General features: G+C 37.7%; 1 protein-coding gene and 1 long non-coding RNA gene across 2 annotated transcripts in view; one reads left to right on the top strand and one right to left on the bottom strand.

Annotated features, from left to right (window-relative positions):
* The window catches only part of TBX20 (T-box transcription factor 20), a 56,407-nt gene that overhangs the window by 10,186 nt on the left and 21,803 nt on the right, over window positions 1–24,418 (top strand). The window contains exons 5-6 of the mRNA XM_042927622.1: window positions 2,667–2,825; window positions 13,322–13,398. Of these exons, the coding sequence (XP_042783556.1) occupies window positions 2,667–2,825; window positions 13,322–13,398 (236 nt within the window). The remainder of the gene's footprint in view (window positions 1–2,666; window positions 2,826–13,321; window positions 13,399–24,418) is intronic.
* On the bottom strand, window positions 8,068–23,825 carry LOC122213525. Its single transcript, XR_006199559.1, has 2 exons — window positions 23,449–23,825; window positions 8,068–8,474 (listed from the first exon to the last, which is right to left on the bottom strand). It is a non-coding gene; the product is annotated as an uncharacterized LOC122213525 (long non-coding RNA).

Raw genomic sequence — 24,418 nt, 5'->3', positions numbered from 1 at the left:
TGACTTTTATCTTTAAGACTGTTGGGATAACTGTCCTTTTCTGTTTTTTTAAAAAAGATGTTTTCATTGATGGATTTTTTTTTCAGGTTAAAAATGATGAGTATCTGAGAGACATTTTCTGTAGGCCAGATCATTCTTAATGATATTCATATTAAAATTTCTTGGACTCCACTGAAATCTTTGCAGGGAGAAATGAAATTTTTAATGGTTCTGATATTTTCCATATGTGAAGCTTTGAGAAGCACTGTTTGAGTCTTTCCAGGAAGACTTGAGAGTTCATTTTGAAATCACCTGTCCAGAATTAATATGTTCTCCTTTCAATATCAACTTCATGGGTGGGAATAGCACCAAGCTGGATTTCAGGAGCTCTGGGTTCTAGTCTGATTATGCCAAGATTAGACCTTGACAAATTGTTTAGTCTTAGATGATTGTTAATATCCATTTTAGCTTTAAAGTTTTATTATTTAATGTAACCCTTTATCACCATAAATAGTGTGTTCTGAAAACTACAAGGCAAGATTTTTAGATCTTGTGTAGTTTAGCCAAGTGCTTTGAATTAGTCCGGAAGAAGCCCTTCTTACAGATGCATTTTTAGTTTTATAACAGGAAAATTTTTTACTTCAGGGAATTTAGTTCTTCAGTGAAGCAAAGTTCACATTTCTTTTAGTGTTCCTTAACCCAATGAGATCTTGAGCGGATAGTCAAGGAGCCCTGGCTCTGAGATTCAGTCTGAGGTTGGACCCTCTCCAGCACCTTTTCCCGAAGGAAATTGACCTAGGGATGGTGTAAGTATGGGAGAAGGGACATTATTTAAAGCTTAGGGCTTTGTCCTTTGTGTATGTGTGTGTGTGTGGGGGGGGGGGTGTGGGTGTGTGTGTGTGTGTGTGTGTGAGAGAGAGAGAGAGAGAAAGAGAGAATGTGTGTGAAAATTATTTGTAACTTCTTATTACAACACATAATGAATGCCCAGCGTTTTTCTTATATCAGTTTTAAGAGTTTACTTTTGTCACTTTGAATTTATTCCAGTTTTTGTTTTGTTTTGTTTTGTTTTGAGTTTATTCCAGTTTTATGAGTGAGCGTAATTATCTTAAACTCCTTGGAATAAATGTCTTATATAAAGAAATGACTTTTTTAAAGTCTATTTCAATTCATTTGGAGCTCTCATTTGTTTTAGTTATTCCTCTTCAGGTTTGGGATCATAAAAGGATGGCATGTTCAAAATTCAATGCCAGTTAATGCCCTGTAACTTTAAGTTGGCTTATATCTCAGCACAGAGAGAGATTGATTCTATATTAGTTATCTCACAGTGACTAGTATTTAACTCTGCTAAAGTAAACCAGCAAAAATACTCATCTACCACACCCATGTTAGTCTAGAAGATGCATCAACACTGCCATTGACCACACTCCTGCCACACTATTTATCACATGCCGCCCAGGAAAGTCAGGCTCTCTGCTAGGCCCTTGGGGTGAAGGGCATACAGTGTGAGCACTGTTATCCTAGGAAGGACATGCCCAGTTTTGCAGATTTAGGTAGCTGTCTGAGCGGCAGTGGGGAAGATGTAGAAAATCCTTTATATATGAAAGTGAATTTTGTTGCTCGGATTTCATAATGGCGAATCATTATATTTTGTTTAAAACATTCATGAGAAATACTGCCTGGTTAATCAAGGTAGACTTATGATTTCTAAGTTTTAGGCAACTTTTACTGGCTGTAAAACAGAAGATGGTCATCACTGTCATTCATGTTTGGTTCATAACAGTGAGTCAGGAATCAACAAAATTGTCAGAAATACTACTACGACTACTAAGGTTTACTGAGCACTTCCTATTTGCTGTGCAACTTATGAGAGTTAACATCATCTTATCCTCACCACAACCTTGTGAGATTAAGTTTTTGTATTTGAGAAAACAAAGTTGGAGAGGCGAGATCATTTGGCCCAAGATGAAGGAGCTAGAAAGTAACAGTTTCTGCACTCTAAGATCTAATGTCACCTAACCTTTCTTAATTCTTTTTATTCCCCTCTACTACCATAAATAACAATCTGTCCTCCTGGAATATATAAGTTCTTACTTTAGAAAATTTAGACATACATCCTCAGTCTAACCAGACTAACAAAATATATTTTAAAGACTTGATTAAAAAAAAAAAAAACAAATAAACTTATCCTTCAGATGTTTTCCCCCCCATCAGTTTAGAAAGGACCCTTGAAGCAACTTGTATTATTTACACTTGTTATGGTAAAATGTGATTTCACAACTATGTTTCTGCAGCATCCTGTGAAAATGATTTGCCTTAAGAATGGAAACGGTGGGGTTGTCTGGGTGCCTCAGTCAGTTAAGCATCTGACTTTGACTCAGGTTGTGATCTCAGGGTTCGTGGGTCCAAGCCCCATGTCAGGCTCTGTGCTGACAGCTCAGAGCCTGGAGCCTGCTTCCAATTCTGTGTCTCCCTCTCTCTCTGCCCCTCCCCTGCTTATGCTCTGTCTCTGTCTCTCAAAAATAAATCAACATTAAAAAAAAAAAAAAGAGTGGAAAGGGTGGCTTCTACTCTTAAAACTTAAATTTGAAACTAGATTTTATGGTTCTTTCTTTGCCTCATTGCAGTTTGGCCTGTTTTGCAATATAAATACTTAATATTCAGTACTTCCCATCTCTTTGTTGTAGATAATTTTGAACTCCATGCACAAGTACCAGCCACGGGTGCACATCATTAAGAAGAAAGACCACACAGCCTCATTGCTCAATCTGAAGTCTGAAGAATTCAGAACATTCATCTTTCCAGAGACCGTTTTCACAGCAGTCACTGCCTACCAGAATCAACTGGTGAGTTTGGCATTCACCATTTATTTCCTAAATAAGGTAAAGATTTAGGAGCTGCTTTCATTTTCGTGGAGAGAAATGAAATCCCAGAACTTAGTATCGAAGTTGACTTTGGTGAATGCTATGGAGTATCAGCCCCAGGACCTCTAAGCGTGTTGAGTGACCATGGCTCAAAGTTATGATGGTCTGTATTATACCATCTTGTCTAGAGTCTTTATACTCTTGGTCAGGTTGTTCACTGCCCACTCTCCCCCGCTAAACCTGCCCTATCTGCCTTCTCAAATTTTGTTCTTGAGAAAATCACCTGCTTCCTTTTTCTCCTTCTGGTAAAGCCTCATGATATGTATATACATATACATATATATATGTATATATATATATGTATATATATATGTATATGTATATATATGTATATGTATATATATATACACATATATATATATCATACCTATATAGCTATTTCTTCATAAAATTTAGAGGTTCAGTTTTTTTGCTAAACTAACACACATATTCCAGCCAACTATCCAAACTACTGATATTTTAGATATTTTGTGAAGCTTATTTAGTGTAATTTAAGGTAATTCTAGTAGAATGATCTCTTTAGATAATAAACTGGAGCATGTAAGCAGTATATATTTAATTAACATCAAGACATCTAATTTATAATATTGAGTTTTATACTTTTTACTCTTTGGTATATGTCACATTTCAAGCTTATGTATTTCTTCATCTATAAGGTTTAGTCCAACTCAATAAGTAATTATCAAAGTCTTAACTAAGGGCTAGGTACTGTTAGATACATTCCCATATTTTTTTTTCTTTTTTGGTCAACATAACTTTGAAGGCTGGGGGTAATAGGAACATTCTGTAGTGAGGAAGCTGAAGCTAAGAGACGACAAGAAACTTTTACACGGTCATAAAGGACCAAAGGTAGAATTCCTTTTGTTCTAAAAGGAACTCATTAAGTTTACTTGACAAATTTGGTTGTTTGTGGCCTCTCTAAGGTCTTTGTATCTTGCTTTTATTTGATTAGTTTCAAGATAACCAGGACTATTGCTTTCCTCTTGTTTTGATGTTGTTATATTTTGGATGCTGAGTGAATGAGTATTTGTAAGGTGTGCCTGGTAGATGGCTCAGAGTCCAGAGTGGGATGGTCAGCCAGAGGAGGTATGGTATTGAGTCTCTCAGGAAAGAGCTGGGAGCCCGGGGAGCCCTACACAAATGAGGAAATGGGAGCCCAGAGAAGGGGTGTGAGCAAAAGGCAGGAGTGGATGTGTGTCTGTAAGACATAAGCACCTATAATTTCTCTGTGACTTGGAGTAGACATCACTTCACCACTGTGACCGCCATTTTCCTTACCTGTAAACTGGGGCTAAGAACTACCCAGAACATCTTGACCATTGCTGTGAGGATCACATGAGGTACTGTGTGTAAACATGCCTTGGAAATGGTAAGGCACTCTATAAATAAGGCATGTGGCTACTATTGGACTGTCTCCGGAGTGTGCAAAGAGGATCTGTCACCTTCGGGATTTTAACACATTAGTGGCGTGACCTGAGCCGAAGTCAGACGCTTTAACCAACCGAGCAACCCAGACGTCCCTTTTTAAAATTTTTTTTAATGTTTTTATTTGTTTTTGAAGCAGAGAGAGAACATAAGCAGGGGAGAAGCAGAGAGAGAGGGAGACATAGAATTTGAAGCAGGCTCCATGCTCTAAGCTGTCAGCACAGAGCCCGATGTGGGGCTTGAACTCATGAACTGTGAGATCATGACCTGAGCCAAAGTCAGATGCTTAACCAACTGAGCCGCCCAGGCGCCCCTTTTTTCTAATTTTTTTTAATCTTTTTATTTATTTTTGAAGGAGAGAGAGACAGAGCATGAGTGGGGGAGAAGCAGAGAGAGAGGGAGACATAGAATTTGAAGCAGGATCGGTTATCTCTTAAGGTAACAACACGAGAGTAGATACTTTCAGAGAATGCCCAAGCTAAAGAGTTGGGTATAGAATGACGCCTACGGAGGTCTACAACTTTAGTACTGTTTCTCTGAGAATCTGAAACACTGACACCAATGATACTAGGTTTTATTTGAGGACACGTGTAATATGGATATCATAGATTTGGAAAGCATTCCTGAAACATTCACTTTACACACATTGAATTTGTAGCATTTGTACTATAAAACATTAGATTTGTACTACTACAAGAAACCCATTGATGTTTGAGACTCAAATAGAGACTTGTCATGTGAAAACTTCATTGCTTTTATCAGAATTCTCTGTAAAGAAAACCAAAGCAAGAATAGGTAAATTGTGGGCTTTTAGTGAAACTTACAAACTGAAGAAAATTGAAGGGAAGTTTCTAAGAATAACACCATAGATTCAGTTTAGTAGGTGAAGGAGCAATCCTGCATAAATACTGGTAGCACCTCTCAGATCATGGTACAATGGGATAGGAGGTTTTACCTACATAATTATAATAATAACTAGTATTTGGGTACTTACTGTGTGCAGGGCACCACTTAAAGTGCATTGTCCTAGTTAATCTTCACAAGGATATTACGAAATAGGAACAAACTATTTTTATGTTACATTTACAGCTGGGAAAATTGAGGCGTGGGATTAAATAATTCATCCAAGGTGACCTTACTGCTCCCACCACAGATTTAAGTCCAAGGGGTTAGACTCAAAGGTCAGTGTTCTTAACCTCTAAGCTTTAGGTGCCCGGTGTCCCCAAGAAAGCAGAACTTTATTTCCTCTCAGCTTGTGACCCTCATGGACTCGGAGACATCCTTTTGAGAGGATTTCAACTCTTTATGTTAATTTTTTAAATTTCTTTTCAGGAAGTTCTCACTACTTACCTGCTGCGTGCAGGGCACTGTTCACTCTGTAGAGCAGCTAGTGTAATGACATAGTAATCATCCTAAACTAACAGCTAATAGGAGCCAGACACTTTAATGACACTCTCTCATTTAATTGTTTTCCACTGAACTTCCTATTTAGAAAAATTTTCAAATACTCAACAGTGATGTTTACCCAAAGAATACAAAAATACTAATTCAAAGAGATACATGCACCCCAATGTTTATAGCAGCATTGTCTACAATAGCCAAATTAATGGAAACAGCCCAAGTGTCCATTGACTAATGAATGGATAAAGAAGATGTTATATGTGTGGATATCTATATATACACATATACATTCTTTACCCATTCATCAGTTGATGAATATACATATATATACATATATATGTATAAAATGGAATAAAAAGAATGAAAAGAATGAAACTTTGCCATTTGTAATGACATGGATGGAACTAGAGAGTACTATGCTAAGTGAAAGAAGTCAGTCAGAGAAAGACAAATACCATACTATTCCACTCATGTATGGAATTTAAGAAACAAACAAAAACCAAGAGACCAACCAAGAAACAGATTCTTTTTTTTTATTTAAAAAAATTTGTAAATGTTTTTATTGATTTTTGAGACAGAGAGAGAGCATGAGCAGGGGAAAGGGCAGAGAGAGAGGGACACACAGAATCTGAAGCAGGCTCCAGGCTCTGAGCTGTCAGCATAGAGCCCAATGCGGGACTCGAACTCATGGAGTGTGAGATCATGACCTGAGCTGAAGTCGGACGCCCAACCAACTGAGCCACTCAGGCGCCCCAAAACATTGATTCTTAATTATAGAGAACAAACTGGGTGGTTACCTGAGGGGAGGTGGGTCAGGATCTGAGTTAAATAGGTGATGGGGCTTAAGGAGTGCACTTGCTGTGATGAGCCCCGGCTATTGTATGGAAATGTTGAATGACTATATCATACACTTGAAACTAATATTATACTGTATGTTAATTTAAAAAAAGACTAAAAAAATCCCCCAAATATCCAAAAGTTAAATAAATGGTAAAATGAACCTCATGTATTCTGCACCCAGATTCAGCACTTAACATTTTGCTAAATTTGCTGGACCTCACCTGCCCTGTTTCTCTGTATGTACTTTCCTCCTCCCTTCAATCATTTGAAACTAAGTTGAATACGTCATGATACTTTCCCTGTAAATACTTCTACAAGTATATACTGACAATAAGAATATTATTTTTGTAAGCACAGTATCTTTATCACAGCTGAGAAAATTAATAAGAATTATTCCTTAATATCTTCTAAAATTCAGTTCATACTAAAATTTCCAGGATGGACCAACAAATTTGTAATTTGTTATAAAAATTTATAATTTTTCATTTACCCCCTCTTAACTAGGATCCAACTACAGTTCATGGTTTGGGTTTATTCGTTTTAATTTAAATTAAAAAAATCTCTTTTTTTCTCAGTATCTCGTTTAATTCTGACACTCGTCTCCTGGAGAAGACCCCATGAGACCCATTTTGTAGATGAAAAAAACTGAGGTTCTCCTTTTTATTGGCATTGCAAGCCCAAGGAAATGACCATTGACAGTGTTAAGGTTTGGACAATGAATTTGTAAAATACATTAAAATAGACTAAGATACTAATAAACACACATCCTGACACTAGTTTTTCATCTTGCAAATGTTTATTTCTAATTGAGATTATAAGTGGGCTTAAAATCCATTCACCAGTTCCTAGCTATCATTCACTGCATCATAAAGTATAAATATTAATGTGATTAGTATATCACTTCATTGCTAAATAACCTTTAATAGGAGTGATTAAATTCAGAACGAATTTTTTCAATAGATCCTGCTGTGTCTGAGTTTATTTCTTTACATGTACTGCTAAACCATAATTCCCATGCCATGTATATATTTGAAATTCAGGTAATAGTGGAAGATTTTAATTTGGTATACTAATAAGCCAGTTTTGTAAATGGTTCATAAACCTCACAAGACCAATCAAAATTCATGTGTTCAATAAACACATGTGGGATGAATAAATCAGTCTGGGGGTTAATGTTTTCCTTAGTCTTAAGCAATTTTCTAAAGTTATCCTTGATTCTTTCTCAAGCCTACCCACATCTACTGCATTTTCACAGCTATCCCATGCTTGTGTACTATTTCCCTACAGCAGATATACAATAAAGTAAATATATAGGAAATAAACATGTACTTAGGATAAGTATTAGAATTTTTTGTGCACAAAGAATAGAAAGAAGAGAGAGATTTAGAAGTTCACACTGAGGCTCACCTTTGTATCTCTTTAGATAGCACTGTTACTTTTATATCTATTAAAAGTGAAATCAGTTTTCAACAGAATTTGTGAAAAAGCTTCTCCTGTATTGTGGCTGGTAGTTTTATTTGTAAGTAATGAAAATGGGACAGTTTTTGTTGTTTTTTTTCCCTCCAGTTTTCGTGAGGAAATGATTGCATTTCCTTACGTTATTAGATAAAACCTAAATACATTACACTTTCAACAAACTATTTTATAATTTAAGATTTAAAGGTCATACATTGTTTTTGAGCAGGCAGACCATTGCCGTAGAGTTGAAGTGTAGGTCAGGTTTCATTTTTAAAATGCCTTTGGACAGATCTTTTCCTGATAGTTGGAGAAATGGTCTCTGAGGGCCAGCTGGATTCAGAGTCCAGTGATATCACATGGAGTAGTAACCACTGGGAAAGGTCCCCTTCTCCTTGGTGCAGCTGGCTGTGTCAAAATCTGCTCTTCAGTTCTGCATACATTTATTATCTATAGATAAAGGAGATGTTAAAAGAGTGAATTTTTCTTGGTTAAGATATGCATTATGTTTGGGGTGTCTGAGGGACTCATTCGGGTCAGCGTTCGACCCTTGGTCTCAGCTTAGGTTTTGATCTCAGGGTCATGAGTTCAAGCCATGGAATGGGCTCTGCACTGGGCAAGAATCCTACTTACAAAAAAAGAAATGTATTCTATTAAGATAACAGGTGAAGAAACAGCAGTATATTCTGGCCTGAAGTAGTCAGCGATTTGCATAAATGCAGGCACCCACCAGACTGCAGGAAGCCTGCCCTTTAATGCTTTTCCTCACAAAATGAAAAACGTTGCTGCTTTTAAAATTTGTTTTTGAACTATAAACTATACCTGTAGTTTCATTTTATTTCGAATGTATTATGTTTGATCACTATTTTGGGACCCTTTTGTAGTATTACCCTCGACATGGATGGTATTGTTCAACAGTGTTGCATGTGGTGGCAGGGATTCTGTGTTAGAGAACAAATGAAATGATGTCCAGCTTAGATCACCGTCTGTAACTCAAGTCCTTTCTCTAATCAGTTCTTGGATGGTATAACTTTTTCAGTTATCACAAATTTCACAAAGGGGTGTACAACTCTATCTTCAGAAACAAATGTCTTTCGATGTAACTACTCGTTTTTATTGGAATATCCATGGAATAAAATCTATGCATGACCTTTTAAAAATGCATGATTACCTAGAATGTTAAAATCTTGCTATTTAAAAATTATTTTATTTTAAAATTAGAAAACAAAATGAAATGCTATTTGTGTCAATCCAAGAAGAGTTTTGCTAGCCCATCACTGGCAAAAAGATGAAATCGTATTTCTGATTGCTTGTTCTTGAAGCAAACTTCAACAGACATTTCTGGGGTCTTATTGTTAACACCCCAGCAAACTCAGAGACCAGTGATACCCACTGTGGACACGGTGGATGCATTAGGAAATTTAACTCCTAGTCCTTGTGCTGCTAATCAGGTCTTAATAAAACCTGTTCAGGATTGTAGTGGTAATCCAGGGCCCCCATACAATTTTAGTAATTAGACATCGATTCAGCTTTTTTCCTTCTGACTTCCAAAAGCGATTATTTTCCCTGAAATTCGATAAATGGTCTAGAGAGAAAAGTAAATAGCTGGTTATTGTCTTGAGCCCCTTTTCTAATTAGCACACTAAAGTCAAATCGTTGCTATAACCAATTGGTAAATCTAGGTGTATGAGAGTGCCTTGTACTATTCTTGAATCTTTCCTGTACTTTTGAAATCCTATCAAAATGTGAAGAAAAAAGCTACCATTGATCTGCCTGGGGATTACGAAAGAGGGAGTGAAAAGATGTTGGAACTAGAAAATTCTGGGGTGCCTGGGTGGCTCAGTTGGTTAAGCTTATGACTTCAGCTCAGGTCATGATCTCACGGTTCTTGAGTTTGAGCCCCGCATCAGGCTATCCGCACAGAACCTGCTTTGGATCCTCTGTCCCCTTCTCTCTCTGCCCCTCCCCTCCTCGTGCTCTCTCTCTCTCTCTCAAAAATAAATAAACATTTAAAAATAAAATAAAATAAAATAAAATTCTAATACTGAAAGAAAATCCCAAAGAAATCTGAACACCTGTTGAATGTGATTCACTTCTTCAGAGTCATGGCAGTAATATGAGATATGGTGACGTATCACTCGAACAACACACACATGCTGAGAGTATTTATTCTCTACGACAGTCATCACATTCTGAGCCACTAGTCTTTACCTTTTGAAAATAATGAAGAAGAGCGAATATAATTTTTAAAATCCTTTACAGGGACAAAGCAGATCAACAGCCTTTTTTACTCATTATGCCAGATAGATCATACTTTCTATTAGTTTGTGAAGACTCAAACAAAGCTTGGTAGTCACATTTGGAATGGTTGTAAAAGAACTTCTTTCAAAATTAGCTTTTCCATCAGATATCTGCCATTGTCTCCATAAAACTTTATTCACTTTAAAAATTTATTCAACTGAGAGTTGATGGGGGGGTGGGAGGAAGGGGAGGGTGGGTGATGGGTATTGAGGAGGGCACCTTTTGGGATGAGCACTGGGTGTTGTATGGAAACCAATTTGACAGTAAATTTCATATATTAAAAAAATAAATAAATAAACATTAAAAAAAAATTTATTCATTAGGTTATAGGACTTGAGCCTGAAGGAAGCCTTTACTGTCCTACCTCACAGTTTTGGTTTGAAATTTTCATCTGGGTTTGGTTCACCCTTAACATCACTAGCACTTCAGTGACTATGGTGCCACCATCTTTAGTGGCCTGTAAGTCACCGTCTGTTCTGGGAAGCTATGTATCCCTCTGCTTTGTGCCTTGGAATTTTAAGCTCCGTTAGGGCAGGGACCATGTGTTCTTCAGTTTTGCACGATCCAACATTTAGCATAGTACAGGATAGGTAATCGGTCCTCATTAAAGATGTGTTGATGAATGATTGTGAAAGCATTTTCGTGAACTATAAGGCACTTTGGAAATAGAAAGCGTTTTAACTTACAATTATTCAGTAGAAAGAGACATAGCTCCTATCTGAGGATTTAAAACTCTTGTTGGTGTTTTTAGAACATTGGAGTTGCTTGTGCTTTAGAGGATATTTACAGTTTATTTCAAACAAATAAAAAATTTCTCCTTCATCCTGAAAATTAAATCCTGGGGCGTCTGGGTCGTTCAGTCGGTTAAGCATCCGGCTTCAGCTCAGGTCACGATCTCACGGTTTGTGCGTTCCAGCCCTGCATTGGGTGAGCTCGAGCCCCACTTCAGGGTGAGCCCCACTTCTCCCTTTCTCTCTTTCTCTCTCCCTGCCCCTTGTGAGATTCTCTCTCTCCTCTCTTTCTCTCTCTGCCCTTTGCTCACTTGCCCCCCCCCCAAACAAAAATAAAACAAACAAACAAAAGCCCAAACCTAAATCCTACTCTGAAAATAGGACTGACACAGACTTGACCCTTGAGAAATCCATGGCTATGGAAGTGGTGGTGGAGAGGTAGAGAAGGTTCTGTATGAACCCTGGGTGGCCATCAACCAGGCAACCTCAGAGGTCCTGGCTATTTCTTTATATGCAAACTTAAATTAGCTGTTGTTATTCACTAAGAACAGTTTTCTTATTTCCTTCCTTATTTACCAATGTCCATTAACTAAGCTGAAAAGGAAATTAGTAATTTTTTTTTTTGGCTGCACAAGTGTGAAAAGGCTAAAAATGAACATTTGTGAGATATTGTCGAGTACTCTTAAGACTTAATAGTATCCAATGATCAATCTTATATCCTGCCAGTGTTCACGGCAGAGCAGTGCAGTCTCTGAATAGGATAGTGCAGGAAGTTCTAGTTTACGTGAGGCAAACAGCTTCTTTGCAGCTTGTACATTGGTTAGTTCATACTTAGAAAACTCAAAATGGAAACAAATGCCTTTCTTTTGTAATGAAAAAAAGCAATTCTTTAGGTGTTATTTATTTATTTATTTATTTTTAATTTTTTTTTTTTTTAACGTTTATTTATTTTTGAGACAGAGAGAGACAGAGCATAAACGGGGGAGGGGCAGAGAGAGAGGGAGACACAGAATCGGAAGCAGGCTCCAGGCTCTGAGCCATCAGCCCAGAGCCCGACACGGGGCTCGAACTCACGGACCGTGAGATCGTGACCTGAGCTGAAGTCGGACGCTTAACCGACTGAGCCACCCAGGCACCCCTAGGTGTTATTTAAAATGAACAGCGGATACACTCTGATCAGAGGAATAGTTGCATTTTGGCATAAGAGTATTTCAGGTTATTTTGATTGTTGTTTAGTGCTTACGAGGAGGATGTGCCTCAATTGTAACTTTTTCTTCAGGTTAAGACTGTTTTGTGCATTTCTCTCTAAAGATTTACATGGGTTCTTGTTTTGATACCAATGGCCTATGACTCTGTTTAAAGGTGTCTGTGGTTCTAATTCAGATATCTATTAGCCGTGTCCTGGTCCTCCTGGGTTCTTTTCGGCTCTAATCATGAATTTTACAAGTCAGGTATCTTTTAATCGGTGTTTCTTTTATTTTTTTGCTTCTTAACCTGATGTCTATTTCTTTGGATGGACAGTACATACGATTTAATGGATCTTTTTACATTAATATTAATACTGTGGGAATTATGACTAGGACATTGTAGGTACTCAGGACTTCAGACTATGATTCTTATTAGGGAATTTTTTTTTTTTCCCTGTGTAAGCACGGAGTCTATAAATAGCATTGTACGGGAGGATAACAAAAGACTGATTCTAATTTGGTCAGATGGAAAGGGGAGCAGGGGTAAATTATACTCTGAAAGCTTTATATCATGTATTTATGTCATGGATTTCAATCTAGTATTGAACATGAAGCTATTATTGGCCATTTTATCTTTGCATCCATTGTGGTATATGTATGTGCCTATAGGATTCACAAATGATGCTGCCAACTCAGCATGAGGCAACACTCTTGTTTCTATTCCCCATCACCCACCAGTGCTGGCCTAGACAGCTCCCTCACTCCCTGCCCTCTTCAATACTTCACAGAGCAGCCACAGTGTTCACAAAGCTCCACCCCCACCATTTGTCTCTATACGTTGACCTTCAGCCTGTTCTCCAGGACCAGCCGGTCTCCAAGTCCCTCCTCTCTGAGGCCTTCCCTGATCAGCTGTCCCACTCGGCTGTGATCCATCCCTCCTGCGAACTTCTCTGTCACTTTCCACCCTTCCCACGGTCCTGAGAGACGTTAAGTTTTCTTGGGGTGGCATGGAAAATGAACAAAACAAACTCAAACCTCGGAAATGATACTGTCTTGTTGCCCATTCATTCCTTTCCAGATAACCAAGCTGAAAATAGATAGCAACCCTTTTGCCAAAGGATTCCGGGACTCCTCCAGGCTCACTGACATTGAGAGGTAATGAGAATTTTCTGTTTACTTTTTTGTCCAGATAAGATAAAAAAAAAAAAAGAGCGAGTTTGTAGGAACACACTCCTTTCAACGCCAAAGAACCATAACCTTGCTGTAGATAGTCTCCGATTCGCCACCCCACTTCCCCTTCCACCTATAAACCCTTAGATATGCAGCTGCTTAAGCTTTGACAGCTGCTATGTCTGCGTCTGCTCTGTGCTATTTCCAAGGAAGTGTTTTTTTTGGTTGGGACATTTACTCAACTGTAAAAAATAGGGTTTCTTCGTTATCAATGACTCAATCCTTTTGATGATACTAAGCTTCATGTCTCGAGTGGCAATCTGTAGAGAAATGGAATTTTGATAGCCTTTGCCTTCTGAAGTGGACATATTTGCTAGCATGAAGAATATGAGTAGTTTGGAATGTCGAAGCAAGGAGATCTAATTTAACTCAAGGCACATATTTTACCTATGGTGTAGACTGAGTCTATGTTGTAGGAGAGACATCAGATCTCAGGACCTTTAAGAAGACAAGTGACAATCGTGTGCCTGGAACTTCACTTTTTACTTAATTGAAATGGTTCACACATTGCGAGGCCATCTATGTGATGAGTAATGACTATAATGAGATCCATAGCTTGCCCATAGGAATGTCAAAAAAAATGTGTGTTTTTTATAGGGAGAAGATTTTTCAACCTGATTATTTGTAACTCTTACACCTACTATGTAACTTTCTGTACTTCTTTTTTTTGTATGAGAACATTTAAGTTCTCCTCTCTTTGCAGATTTCAATTATACAAAAAGTGTTATCAACTCTAGTCACCATGTTACACGTTAGATCTTTAGACCTTTTTTATCTTCTGAACTTATTCTTTCATGTGGCCTGAAGTCTTTGACAGGTGGTGTACCCTCACCACCAGCCTTTAGGTTTAATTTACCTCCAAATCTTTGTGCGATTTCCCTACTAACTGCTACACGTTTCTGTCACACCCTGTGTTACCTACCACATGGTCACGTCTCCTGACCTCCGCACTTCTTTCCAACCTGTCCTGGCAATTGCAGATGAAGAACTAATTACACATTTTAACAACATCTTTCTGATCCTTCCCTCAGCCTTCCCGAGTGGCAGAGCATGGGGGGTGGGTGGTTTTGAGTTGGAGAAACAGATATAGAGACTCAGTGGGGAGGTGGAGAAGCCAGCAGGATAGGCTGAAAGTGGGGCAAGTGCTATGGGATTTGAGTAAAAGAGAGACATTAAGTGGTTGGGGAGCTTGACAAGTGGCTGTGGGTGCTGAGATCAGGGAAAGAAAATTGAGCTTGTGGTTGAAAATCCATTGCATGGGCGCCTGGGTGGCTCAGTCAGTTAAGCGTCCGACTTCGTCTCAGGTCATGATCTCGCGGTCCGTGAGTTCAAGCCCCTCGTTGGGCTCTGCGCTGACAGCTCAGAGCCTGGAGCCTGCTTCGGATTCTGTGTCTCCCTCTCTCTCTGCCCCTCCCCCACTCATGCTCGCTCTCTCTCTCTCTCTCCCTGTCAAAAATAAATAAACATTAAAAAAAATTTTTTTTAAAGAAAAGAAAAGAAAATCCATTGCAAACTGCAGAGAGACTCCAAGTGGGTAGCTCTCTAATTAGGTGGGACAAAGGCAAGCAGATAGGCCTTGAGACTGAAGTCAGTGAGAATGTAGCATCAGCAGTGTGGGTGACAAATGAATCCATTTGCAAAGGCTGCTCTCATTCAAGCGTGACCTTTTTCATTTGTTTCTGGAACGCCAGAGGCACTTATGCAAAGGAGATGTGTACAGGTGGAATCATAAGTGAACTTGTCTGTTTAAGTCGGGTAGCAGGTAAGAATGAAGACAGTGGCTCAGTGGGGCCGTAGTGGTGTGTTTTTGTAGTGTGTGCCCTATCTTCTGTCTCAAATCAAGGGATGGGTATAATATACTGGGTGACAAACTCATCAGTTAGACTCCCAGCTCTGCCTTTTACTGGCACAGTGATCCTGGAGAAGTCTCCTAGCCTCTGAGTCTGTTTCCTATGGGAACAATAACCCTGCTCACTTCAGAGGTTTGTTATGAGAATCAAGTAAGATAACATTTATGAAATACCTTATAAATATAAAAATATGAAATAATTATATTGTTATTTTTTTGCCCCATCTAAATGTACTTTAGTAGTCTTAATAAACTACTCCTAGAGTAAAAATAGCCTCTTAGTTGCACGTGCACTCACGAGATGTGAGTCCCCAGACTGACTGCCCTTTAGAACAGCAGATTTAATAATACATGCAGGCACATTTTCCACTTATTGAATAAGCATCCTGATGTGGGGAGCAGTCACATGAACGTGAAGCTGAGTAGCTTTCAATGGTCTGAGAGCAAAAAGAGCATCTTCTGTGACCAGCTGAAAGTTTGCAAGATGACCTAACTAGTGTGAAATTGGCCAAGGTTTTGGATTTCATTTCCAGGTATTTAAGTCTGAATTTTCCCTAAACAGCCTTTGGGGATGGGTCAAATCAGATCAATTGATCTTTAGAGACCTAAAGAAATTAAATTAGTCTGGAGTCAGTTACTGCACTAAACCATCTAGTAATTGAATTGCTCCTTGTAACTGATTGAAAACAGCCCTATCTGTAACAATAGAGGAGACTTTTCTTTATAAGAGATCTGAGAGAAAAACACATCTTTTTATGACATGATGACAGAAATTGCACTTTTCTAACCTAATCGAATATGATGTTATAAATATGTGATCTTAATTATTTTAAGTTTCCTGTTCTAGATTTACAACTACTATATGGGACACCCAAACAAAAACGCCTTTGGGACTGGATCTGTTTGCTATATACCTCTATTATAATATTATTTCTTCTACAGTTGCATATGCTTTTGGGATACTGTATAAGGCATTACGGTTTTCTTGCTCTCAATTTTACTAGGTTCCGGTCAGATACTTGAATGTCTAACATGCTTCACATGTAGCATTACTCCTCAGTGACAGCATCTCCCTCATTTCTAAAAGGAAACCCACCTCTTTAGCAAAAGTAGAAAGTATTTTCATTGGATACTTTGCACAGCTTAGAAGCAAACAAAAGCCCAAAGGGATTTCTTATTTTTTTATTTTTTTAAATGTGTATTTATTTTTGAGAGAGAGAGAGAGACTGAGCGTGAGCAGGGGAGGAGCAGAGAGAGAGGGAGACACAGAATCCAAAGCCTGGAGCCTCTGAGCTGTCAGCATAGAGCTTGACGTGGGGCTCGAACTCATAAGCCGTGAGATCATGACCTGAGTAGAAGTTGGATACTTAACCAACTGAGCCACCCAGGTGCCCTAGGGATTTCTTCATATAACCACATTCATAGTTATTTAGTTCAGGGAAAGAAATACCTGCTGGTCTGTCAGATAATAATAAACAATCTGTCAAGCTGATGTTTTCTTTGGGGGGGGGGCACTTTGTATAGTAAGTGAAAGCACAGTGTTACCTCTGAGAAAGGAGAAATAACTGGGAGGGTTACTAAATGATTTCTTCAAAATTAAGTTTCTTTTATTAGTTTTTTTTTTCAAAGAGAGTTCATGCTCATTGCAGAAAAATACTAACAAGAAAAAAAAGCATAAATATGTAACAAATCCCATTCACTCAGTGGTAATACTGCTAACAAAAATTTATATATTCTTCCAGGTACTTTCCTATGCATTTACTTCCTTTAAAGTTTACATACATACTGTTTTTAATCATTTCCCCTTAATATCAGTAGATGTTTGTCTGTAGTATACTTTTCAATAGCTGCCTAATTTTCCACTGTGTGTGATCATTTATTTGACCAATTGTATATATTAGTTATTTACATTTCCCACTTTCTATTATTATAAACAGGGCCAGGAGGAAAATACATATCTTTACCCATATCCTTCATTATTATCATAGGATAAATCCTAACAAATGAAAATACTGGGTCTAAGTTTTAATCATATTTTTTAATTGTTAAAAATTTGGGAAAAACCTAAATATTCAATAGTAGAAACATGGTTTAATGAATGTTTATAGTCATGCAATGGAAAACCTTTTAAAAATTGTGGTAACATTGCAACCTAAAGTTTGCCATTTTAATCATTTTTGAGTATAGAATTCAGTGGCATTACGTATATTCACAGTGTTGTGCAACCATCACCATTATACATTTCTAGAATGTTTCCATCATCCCAATCAGAAGGTCTGTATTCATTCACTACTAGCTCCCCATTGGTCCTCCCTCAGCCCCTGGTAATATCTGTTCTACTTTCTGTCTCTGTGAATTTGCTTAGTCTAGGTACCTCAGAAAAAGGGAAAGATACACATGTTTTTAACGCTTTTCATACATACTGCCAAATTTCCCTCAAGAATGATTGTCCATGTCATGGTCAAGAGTGCCCATTTCTTGTACCTTTGTCAAACATAATCACTGTCTTTTCATCTTTGCCAATTTGATAGGTGAAAATTTGTCCTTTCTTTTGTAAGTTGGCCTGTTTGTCATTAACCCTCTCTTTTTTCTTTTGTATTGTTCATTTTTTCTCTTACTGATCTATGCAAGCTACTTATGTAATAGTATTTTTAGTATTTTATATATAATATTTAGTGTGTATTAGTATTTTTATTGTTTATGTATACTGGACCCATTTTACCAGTTTGAAATTAGCTTTTTAAATGTTTTTGATAGAGTATTTTATCACCAATCTGTTTTTCTTTTACTTTATGATTTCTATTAAGAGGCCCCCTACTTCAGAATTATATAAATATGTAAATGTTCAACTACAGACTTCTGTCACCTTACGGCTTTCTATTTTTTCACTTAAAAAGTCATGCAGTATTTATTTTGGTGTAAGATATAAAATAGACATGTGTACTGTACATTTTTTATAAGTGGTTCCAATACATGTATTTACTAACATATTCCTTTCCCACTTATTTATAATTCCTCCTATCATATATTAAATTCTTACCTGTAGTAGTTTTTATAGTCTCTTTATCAAACTTCCAGTATTGCATTGTTTTAATGTTTATAAATTGATAAAATATATAAAAACTGATACTTAGAGGGGCGCCTGGGTGGCTCAGTCGGTTGGGCGGCCGACTTCACTCAGGTCACGATCTCGCAGTCCGTGAGTTCAAGCCCTGCGTCGGGCTCCGTGCTGACGGCTCAGAGCCTGTAGCCTGCTTCCGATTCTGTGGCTCCCTCTCTCTCTGCCCCTCCCCCGTTCATGCTCTGCCTCTCTCTATCTCAAAAATAAATAAACGTTAAAAAAAAAATTTATAAAAAAAAAAAAAAAAAAGAAACTGATACTTAGATATCTGATATGGCAAACTCCAAACGTTTTTACTTGTTATTTTCAAATTTTCTTGCTATTCTTTGGCATTTATGCTTCCAGTCTTTGGAATCATTTTGTCAGATCTTCCCCCAAAAAAGTCATTGGAAATTTGACCGGGCTTATGTTCCATTTATATAATAAGTTGGAGGAGAAAATTGGTATCTTTACAGTATTGGAACTTCCTTCTGGGCATATGTCATGTTTGTCCTTTTACTAAAATGTCTTTTTATGTTCCTTAGAAGTTTTGAGATTTTCAAGTTTGTAAGTCCCAACCATATTTTCTTAGGCCCCAAATTTTCTTAGGCACATAGCTAAGTCTACTAGAGCTACACTGTCCTATTTCATCAATGGCCCTTGACCATAGATGGCTTGACCATTGATGGTCACCATAGATGACGTCAGGTGAGGACTTGAAATGTGGCTATTCCCATTGAGATGTGCTGTCAGAACAAACAAACCCTATGATGTTGAAGGCTCCTTGAAAAAAGAATGAAAATATCTCAAAAGTTGTTTTAAAATATTGTTATATGTTAAAATAATATTTTGGCGGTGCCTGGGTGGCTCAGTCAGTTAAGCATCTGACTCTTGATTTTGGCTCAGGTCATGATCTCACAGCTTGTGAGTTCAAGCCCCATGTCGGGCTCCATGCTGATAGCTTGGAGACTGCTTGGGATTTTTTCTCTCTCTCTCTTTCTCTCTCTCTCTTTCTCTCTTCTTCCACTTGTGCTTGTTCACACACTCTCTCCCTCTCTCTCTCTCTCTCTCTTTCAAAATAAAGTTTAAAAAATGATACTTTGGACATATTAAACATATTAAAATTAATTTCACCTATTTTTAATGTGACAACTAGACTATTTAAAATTACATATATGGCTCACACTACCTTTGTACTGGATGGCACTGCACCAGAGAGATTTTTGGGAAGAGAGAGCTTGCTTTTGAAAGTAGAATTTTTAATTAGAATCTACCTAGTATAGTCTGTAAAAAGCTATCGATTCCTATCCGTGTTGGGCATACTGCCATTCTGATGAAACTTAAAAAAGAGTTTTAATAATTTTTCCTTTTAGTCTCTTGAGTTTTCTACTCAGATTGCTGTATAATTTGCAAAAAAATGATAATTTTATCTTTTTTCTTTCTTATAGCTATGCTTTTAAAAATGTCTTTTCCTTGTTTTACTACACTGACTAAAATTTCCAAGACCCTATTGAAAAGTAATGGTTGTAGTTGGCATTATTCTCTTGTTCTTGACTTGTTTAGCAATGCCTCAAATGTTTGATCATCATATATGGTTTTCATTGGCAGTGGGTTTCAGATGGATATTCTTTATCATGTTGAGGCAATACCTTTCTATGCCTAAATAATTTTTTGTTGTCCTGAATATTAAATGAATTTATATTTAATAATCTTTTAACATCTGAGACAATTTTAATTATTTTTCTACTTAAAAAATTTTTTTAATGTTCTTATTTATTTTTGAGACAGAGAGAGACAGAGCATGAGCAGGGGAGGGGCAGAGAGAGAGGGAGACACAGAATCTGAAGCAGGCTCCAGGCTCTGAGCTGTCAGCAAAGAGCTCAACGCGGGGCTTGAACTCATGGACTGTGAGATCATGACCTGAGCTGAAGTCGGACGCTTAACCGACTGAGCCACCCAGGCGCCCCTATTTTTCTACTTTTAAATAATAATATGAATAATTATAGTCCTGTTGTCTATGTGGAGCTATCAGTTTATTTCTGGAATAAATCCTGTCTGGATTTTACCTGGTTTTCTTGTAATCCGTTGCTGGATTTAATTTACTCCTATTTTCTTTAAGACATTTTATCAATTTTTGTAACAGAGATTTGACTTTGTTTCTTCTTCCCTTTTCTGTCAGTTTTTGGTATCAGGTTTCTGCTAGTTTGTTCAAATGAATTGAAATATGTTCCTTTTGAGTCGGGATCAGTTTAAAAATGCAAGGAAGTTTTACAGTCTTCCCCATAAATTCATCTGGGTGAAGTACTCTTACGGGGAAGACTTGTTTAACTAGTTAAGTTCCATAGTTTATCAGAAATATATATTAATTTCTATCCCATTTAATGCTTTTTGTCTTGGATTCTACTTTGCCTATTCTTACATTGCTGTACTTTTTAAGTTTTTGCTTTCTTTTATTTGCCTTTTAGTTTTTAAAAATCTTTGTCACTATAGCAATATACTCCCTCTCTCTTGCATCATCAAGTATCCTGACATTTGACAATCATCTCTAGATCCCATTTGTCTCTTGAATTACTGATGTTTTCAATTTCCTGCTCCTTATAATAAAGCTCCTTACGAGTTGTGTCTATTCTCTTCCCTTTGTCTTTCCTACCCTGCCTTTCAGGCTTTCCCCCTCTTCTCCACCAGTCCGCCCTTGTCCAGGTCACCGGTGACCTCTCCATCACTAAATCCAATGGACAGTCTCAGTCATCGTCTTCCTTGTCCTGTCAGTCAGGTTTGACACTTGTTCATTCTCTCCTACTTTCCTCTTGGCTTCTAAGACCTCTCACTCTTCTGGTTTTTATTCTACTCCATTGGCCATTCTTTCTCCACCTCCCGGTTGGTTCTTCCTCTTGTCCTCCATCTTTAGACAGTGATGTGTTCCAGGCCTTCATCCTGGGACCTCTCTTTCTCAATCTGCACTTCTTTCCTGGATAAATTGACCTGGTTTCATGATATTATATGCTGATCACTATTAAATGTACATCTCTGGTTCTGTCCTCTCAAGATTCAAAGATCTGACTGGCTATTTCTTTTACTCTTCCCTCTCCCCATAAAGGGCTTCTCAGATTTCACACATCTGAGACAGGATGCCCAGTCATTGTCTCCCACACCTGCTCTTCCCTTACCCTTCCCATCTCAGCTGTGGGCAACCACATCCTTCCACGGCTCTGGCCAAAAGGCTGGCAGTCATCCTTGGCTCCTCTTTTTCTTTCTCTTCCTACATCCAAACAGTCAGCTAATCTTTCAAACTATGTCCGGAGGAGTCCAACTGCTTCCTTACCATCTCCATTGCTACCACCCTTATCTGAGACACTATCATCTCTTTACTAGATTATTACACTAATTTTCTCATTGATCTTTCTACCTCTACTCTTACTGCCCTCAGGTCAGTTTCTAGTACACCAGTCAGAATGGTGTACTTTCACTGTCGAGGAAAGGGAATTGGACCATATCACTCTTGCTCAGAGCTCTCCAGTGACTCACTTCTCATTGATAGTAAAATCCCAGTCCAGACATGGCTTGAGAAGTCTTACGGAATCTGGCCCCGACCTTCTCAGTTCTGTCTCTGAATTCATGTACCTTCCTCTTGGTCACTTTTCTCTAAGCATGCCCAGGCCTCTGCCTGGAATGTGCTGCCCCCATATCTGAATGGGTCTGAGGCTTTGTCTTTTGTTTCCTACTATATCCCTAGGTCCTAGAACAGTGGCCGGTACATAGTATATACTCACATATTATGTTGAGTAAATAATGATGTTGTCTTTTTAAAAATAACAAGAGTATCTGTATTTTTTAAAAAATTTTGTCTGAAGGTCTTTGTGTTTTAATAGAAAAATGTAATCCCTCTTCAGTATCGTAATAATTGATATGTTTGATTAATTTGATATGTTTGATATTTCTGCTCACTGTTTAATTCGGCTATTTGCTTTACATTTTATTTTTTCTTCTTTTGTTATATTTATCACCTTACCCCCACCCACCCCTTTTATTATAGCTGAACTTCCACAGTCAGGCAGTGGGCTATATACTTTACACACTTGATTTTAGTCACTCGTCAAAATAAGCCTATAATAAAGAACCATTATCATCCCTATTTGGTAGATGAGATAGCAGAAGTTTGGAGAGATCGGTACTTTCTTCACACAATTTGTGAGTTGAGCTTCGCACCCACCATAGTTTCTATGAAACCAAAGTCTTTGCTCTAGTGTTAACTGTATTTCTTTTTAATAATTATGCTTTCAAATTCTAAAAGACATAATTGTAAAATTGACATTTCTGTTATTGTCAGAAGCTATATACTTTCTTTTCTTGTAAAATAGGAGATATTTAGTATATGATTTTTCTTTGTGCTACCCCTCCCCCTCCATCCATAATTGTGGTTTACATGATCTGGGATATTTTTTTAATGTTTTATTTATTTTTGAGAGAGAGAGTGTGTGTGCACAAGCGGGGGAGGGACAGAGAGATGAGGACAGAAGATCTGAAGCAAGCTATGCTCTGAGAGCAGCAAGCCTCATGCAGGGCTCAAATTCACAAACTACAAGATCATTACCTAAGCCAAAGTCGGATGCTCAAACAACTGAACTACCCAGGCGCCCCTGATCTGGGGTTTTAAATCCAGATTTTTATTCATGTATCTTCTTTATCTTTTTCAAAAGATTTTTTGTTAAAGATGACAGTACATCAACTATAGTCATTTAAATTGAATTCTAGTCATTTCACTGTTTATTGCTCATTTCTGTAGTCTTTCCAATTATTAGAATCATGTTCTGACTTTATTCCCGGTTGTTGGTAAACGTTGAGTAATTGGCTGGGAAAGGATGTGTGCATCCTTTGCTTTATGAGTTCTTGTTTATCCCAGATGATCTGCCAGCATTATGGTAGCAGTCTTTCCCCCCAGACCCTTTCAACTGTCCTTTGCCATCTGGCTTTTAAATACTGTGGAATAAAGGCTGGTGCCACTGCCTCCCCTTTGTTGGAAACTTACCTTTTTTTCTCTCTGGATAAAATGCTTTTAGAATATTTTCTTTGAAACTCAGAAATTGGCCAGTATTTGTCTGATTGTAGATTTGTAAAAATTAGTGTTTCCTCTATAAATAAACCCTTTAAATTGAAAACTCAGGTCATTTTTCAGCCCAGGCAGACTGTCTTCTTATTCTTCTTTATCTCCTCTTTTTGCTTCTAAGTGGCCTGCTCTATTCAGACCCTCCAAGACTCCTATTATATGTACATTAGTTACATCTCCCAAATCTGTTCCCTGTTTCTCTTATTAATTAATAATTTTCGTCTCCTTAAGTTTTTTACTCTGATGTTGGGAGAATTTCTTATATAAGGTTTCTCATTTGTTTGATTTTGTTTCCTGCAGCATCCAGTGTTCTGTGTTCTGAGTTCTTTTAGGATGTGGTTATTGTTACTTTGACATTCTGAGTATACTTATGCCTCCTGATGGTTTCCTTTTTATGCCCGTTAGTGCCTGTTTTGTTAATATGGGGTCTTAAATCTTGCTGAAAATTTGAAAATATATATTAGACACTAAAATATTTCTTTCTGTTTCTTGAAACAAGTCTGTTTCAGAAGAGAGCACTTGTTCTGCTTTTATCTTTTATCTATTTTTTTAAGTTTATTTATTTATTTTGAGAGAGAGAGAACACGAGCATGAGCAGGGGAGGTCAGAGAGAGAGGGTGACAGAGAGAGACAATCCCAAGCAGGCTCTGCACCATCAGCACAGAGCCTGACGCACGGCTCTATCCCATACACCCTGAGATCGTGACCTGTGCTGAAATCAAGAGTCAGATGCTTAACTGACTGAGCCATCCAGGTACCCCTTGTCCTGTTTTTAAAATTAGTTTTCTTCTTTTGAAATGCCGAATGTTTTGTTAATGTCCAATTACTTTTCCCCAGCTCATCTACAGAATGGGATATCTGATTGCTTAGTGTTAGGGAGTTGAGATTAATT

Source organism: Panthera leo, chromosome A2, assembly GCF_018350215.1.
Source record: "Panthera leo isolate Ple1 chromosome A2, P.leo_Ple1_pat1.1, whole genome shotgun sequence".
Lineage (NCBI taxonomy): Eukaryota > Metazoa > Chordata > Mammalia > Carnivora > Felidae > Panthera > Panthera leo.
Note: the sequence above shows the minus strand (reverse complement) of the source record. Positions and strands in the feature narration are given on the sequence as shown.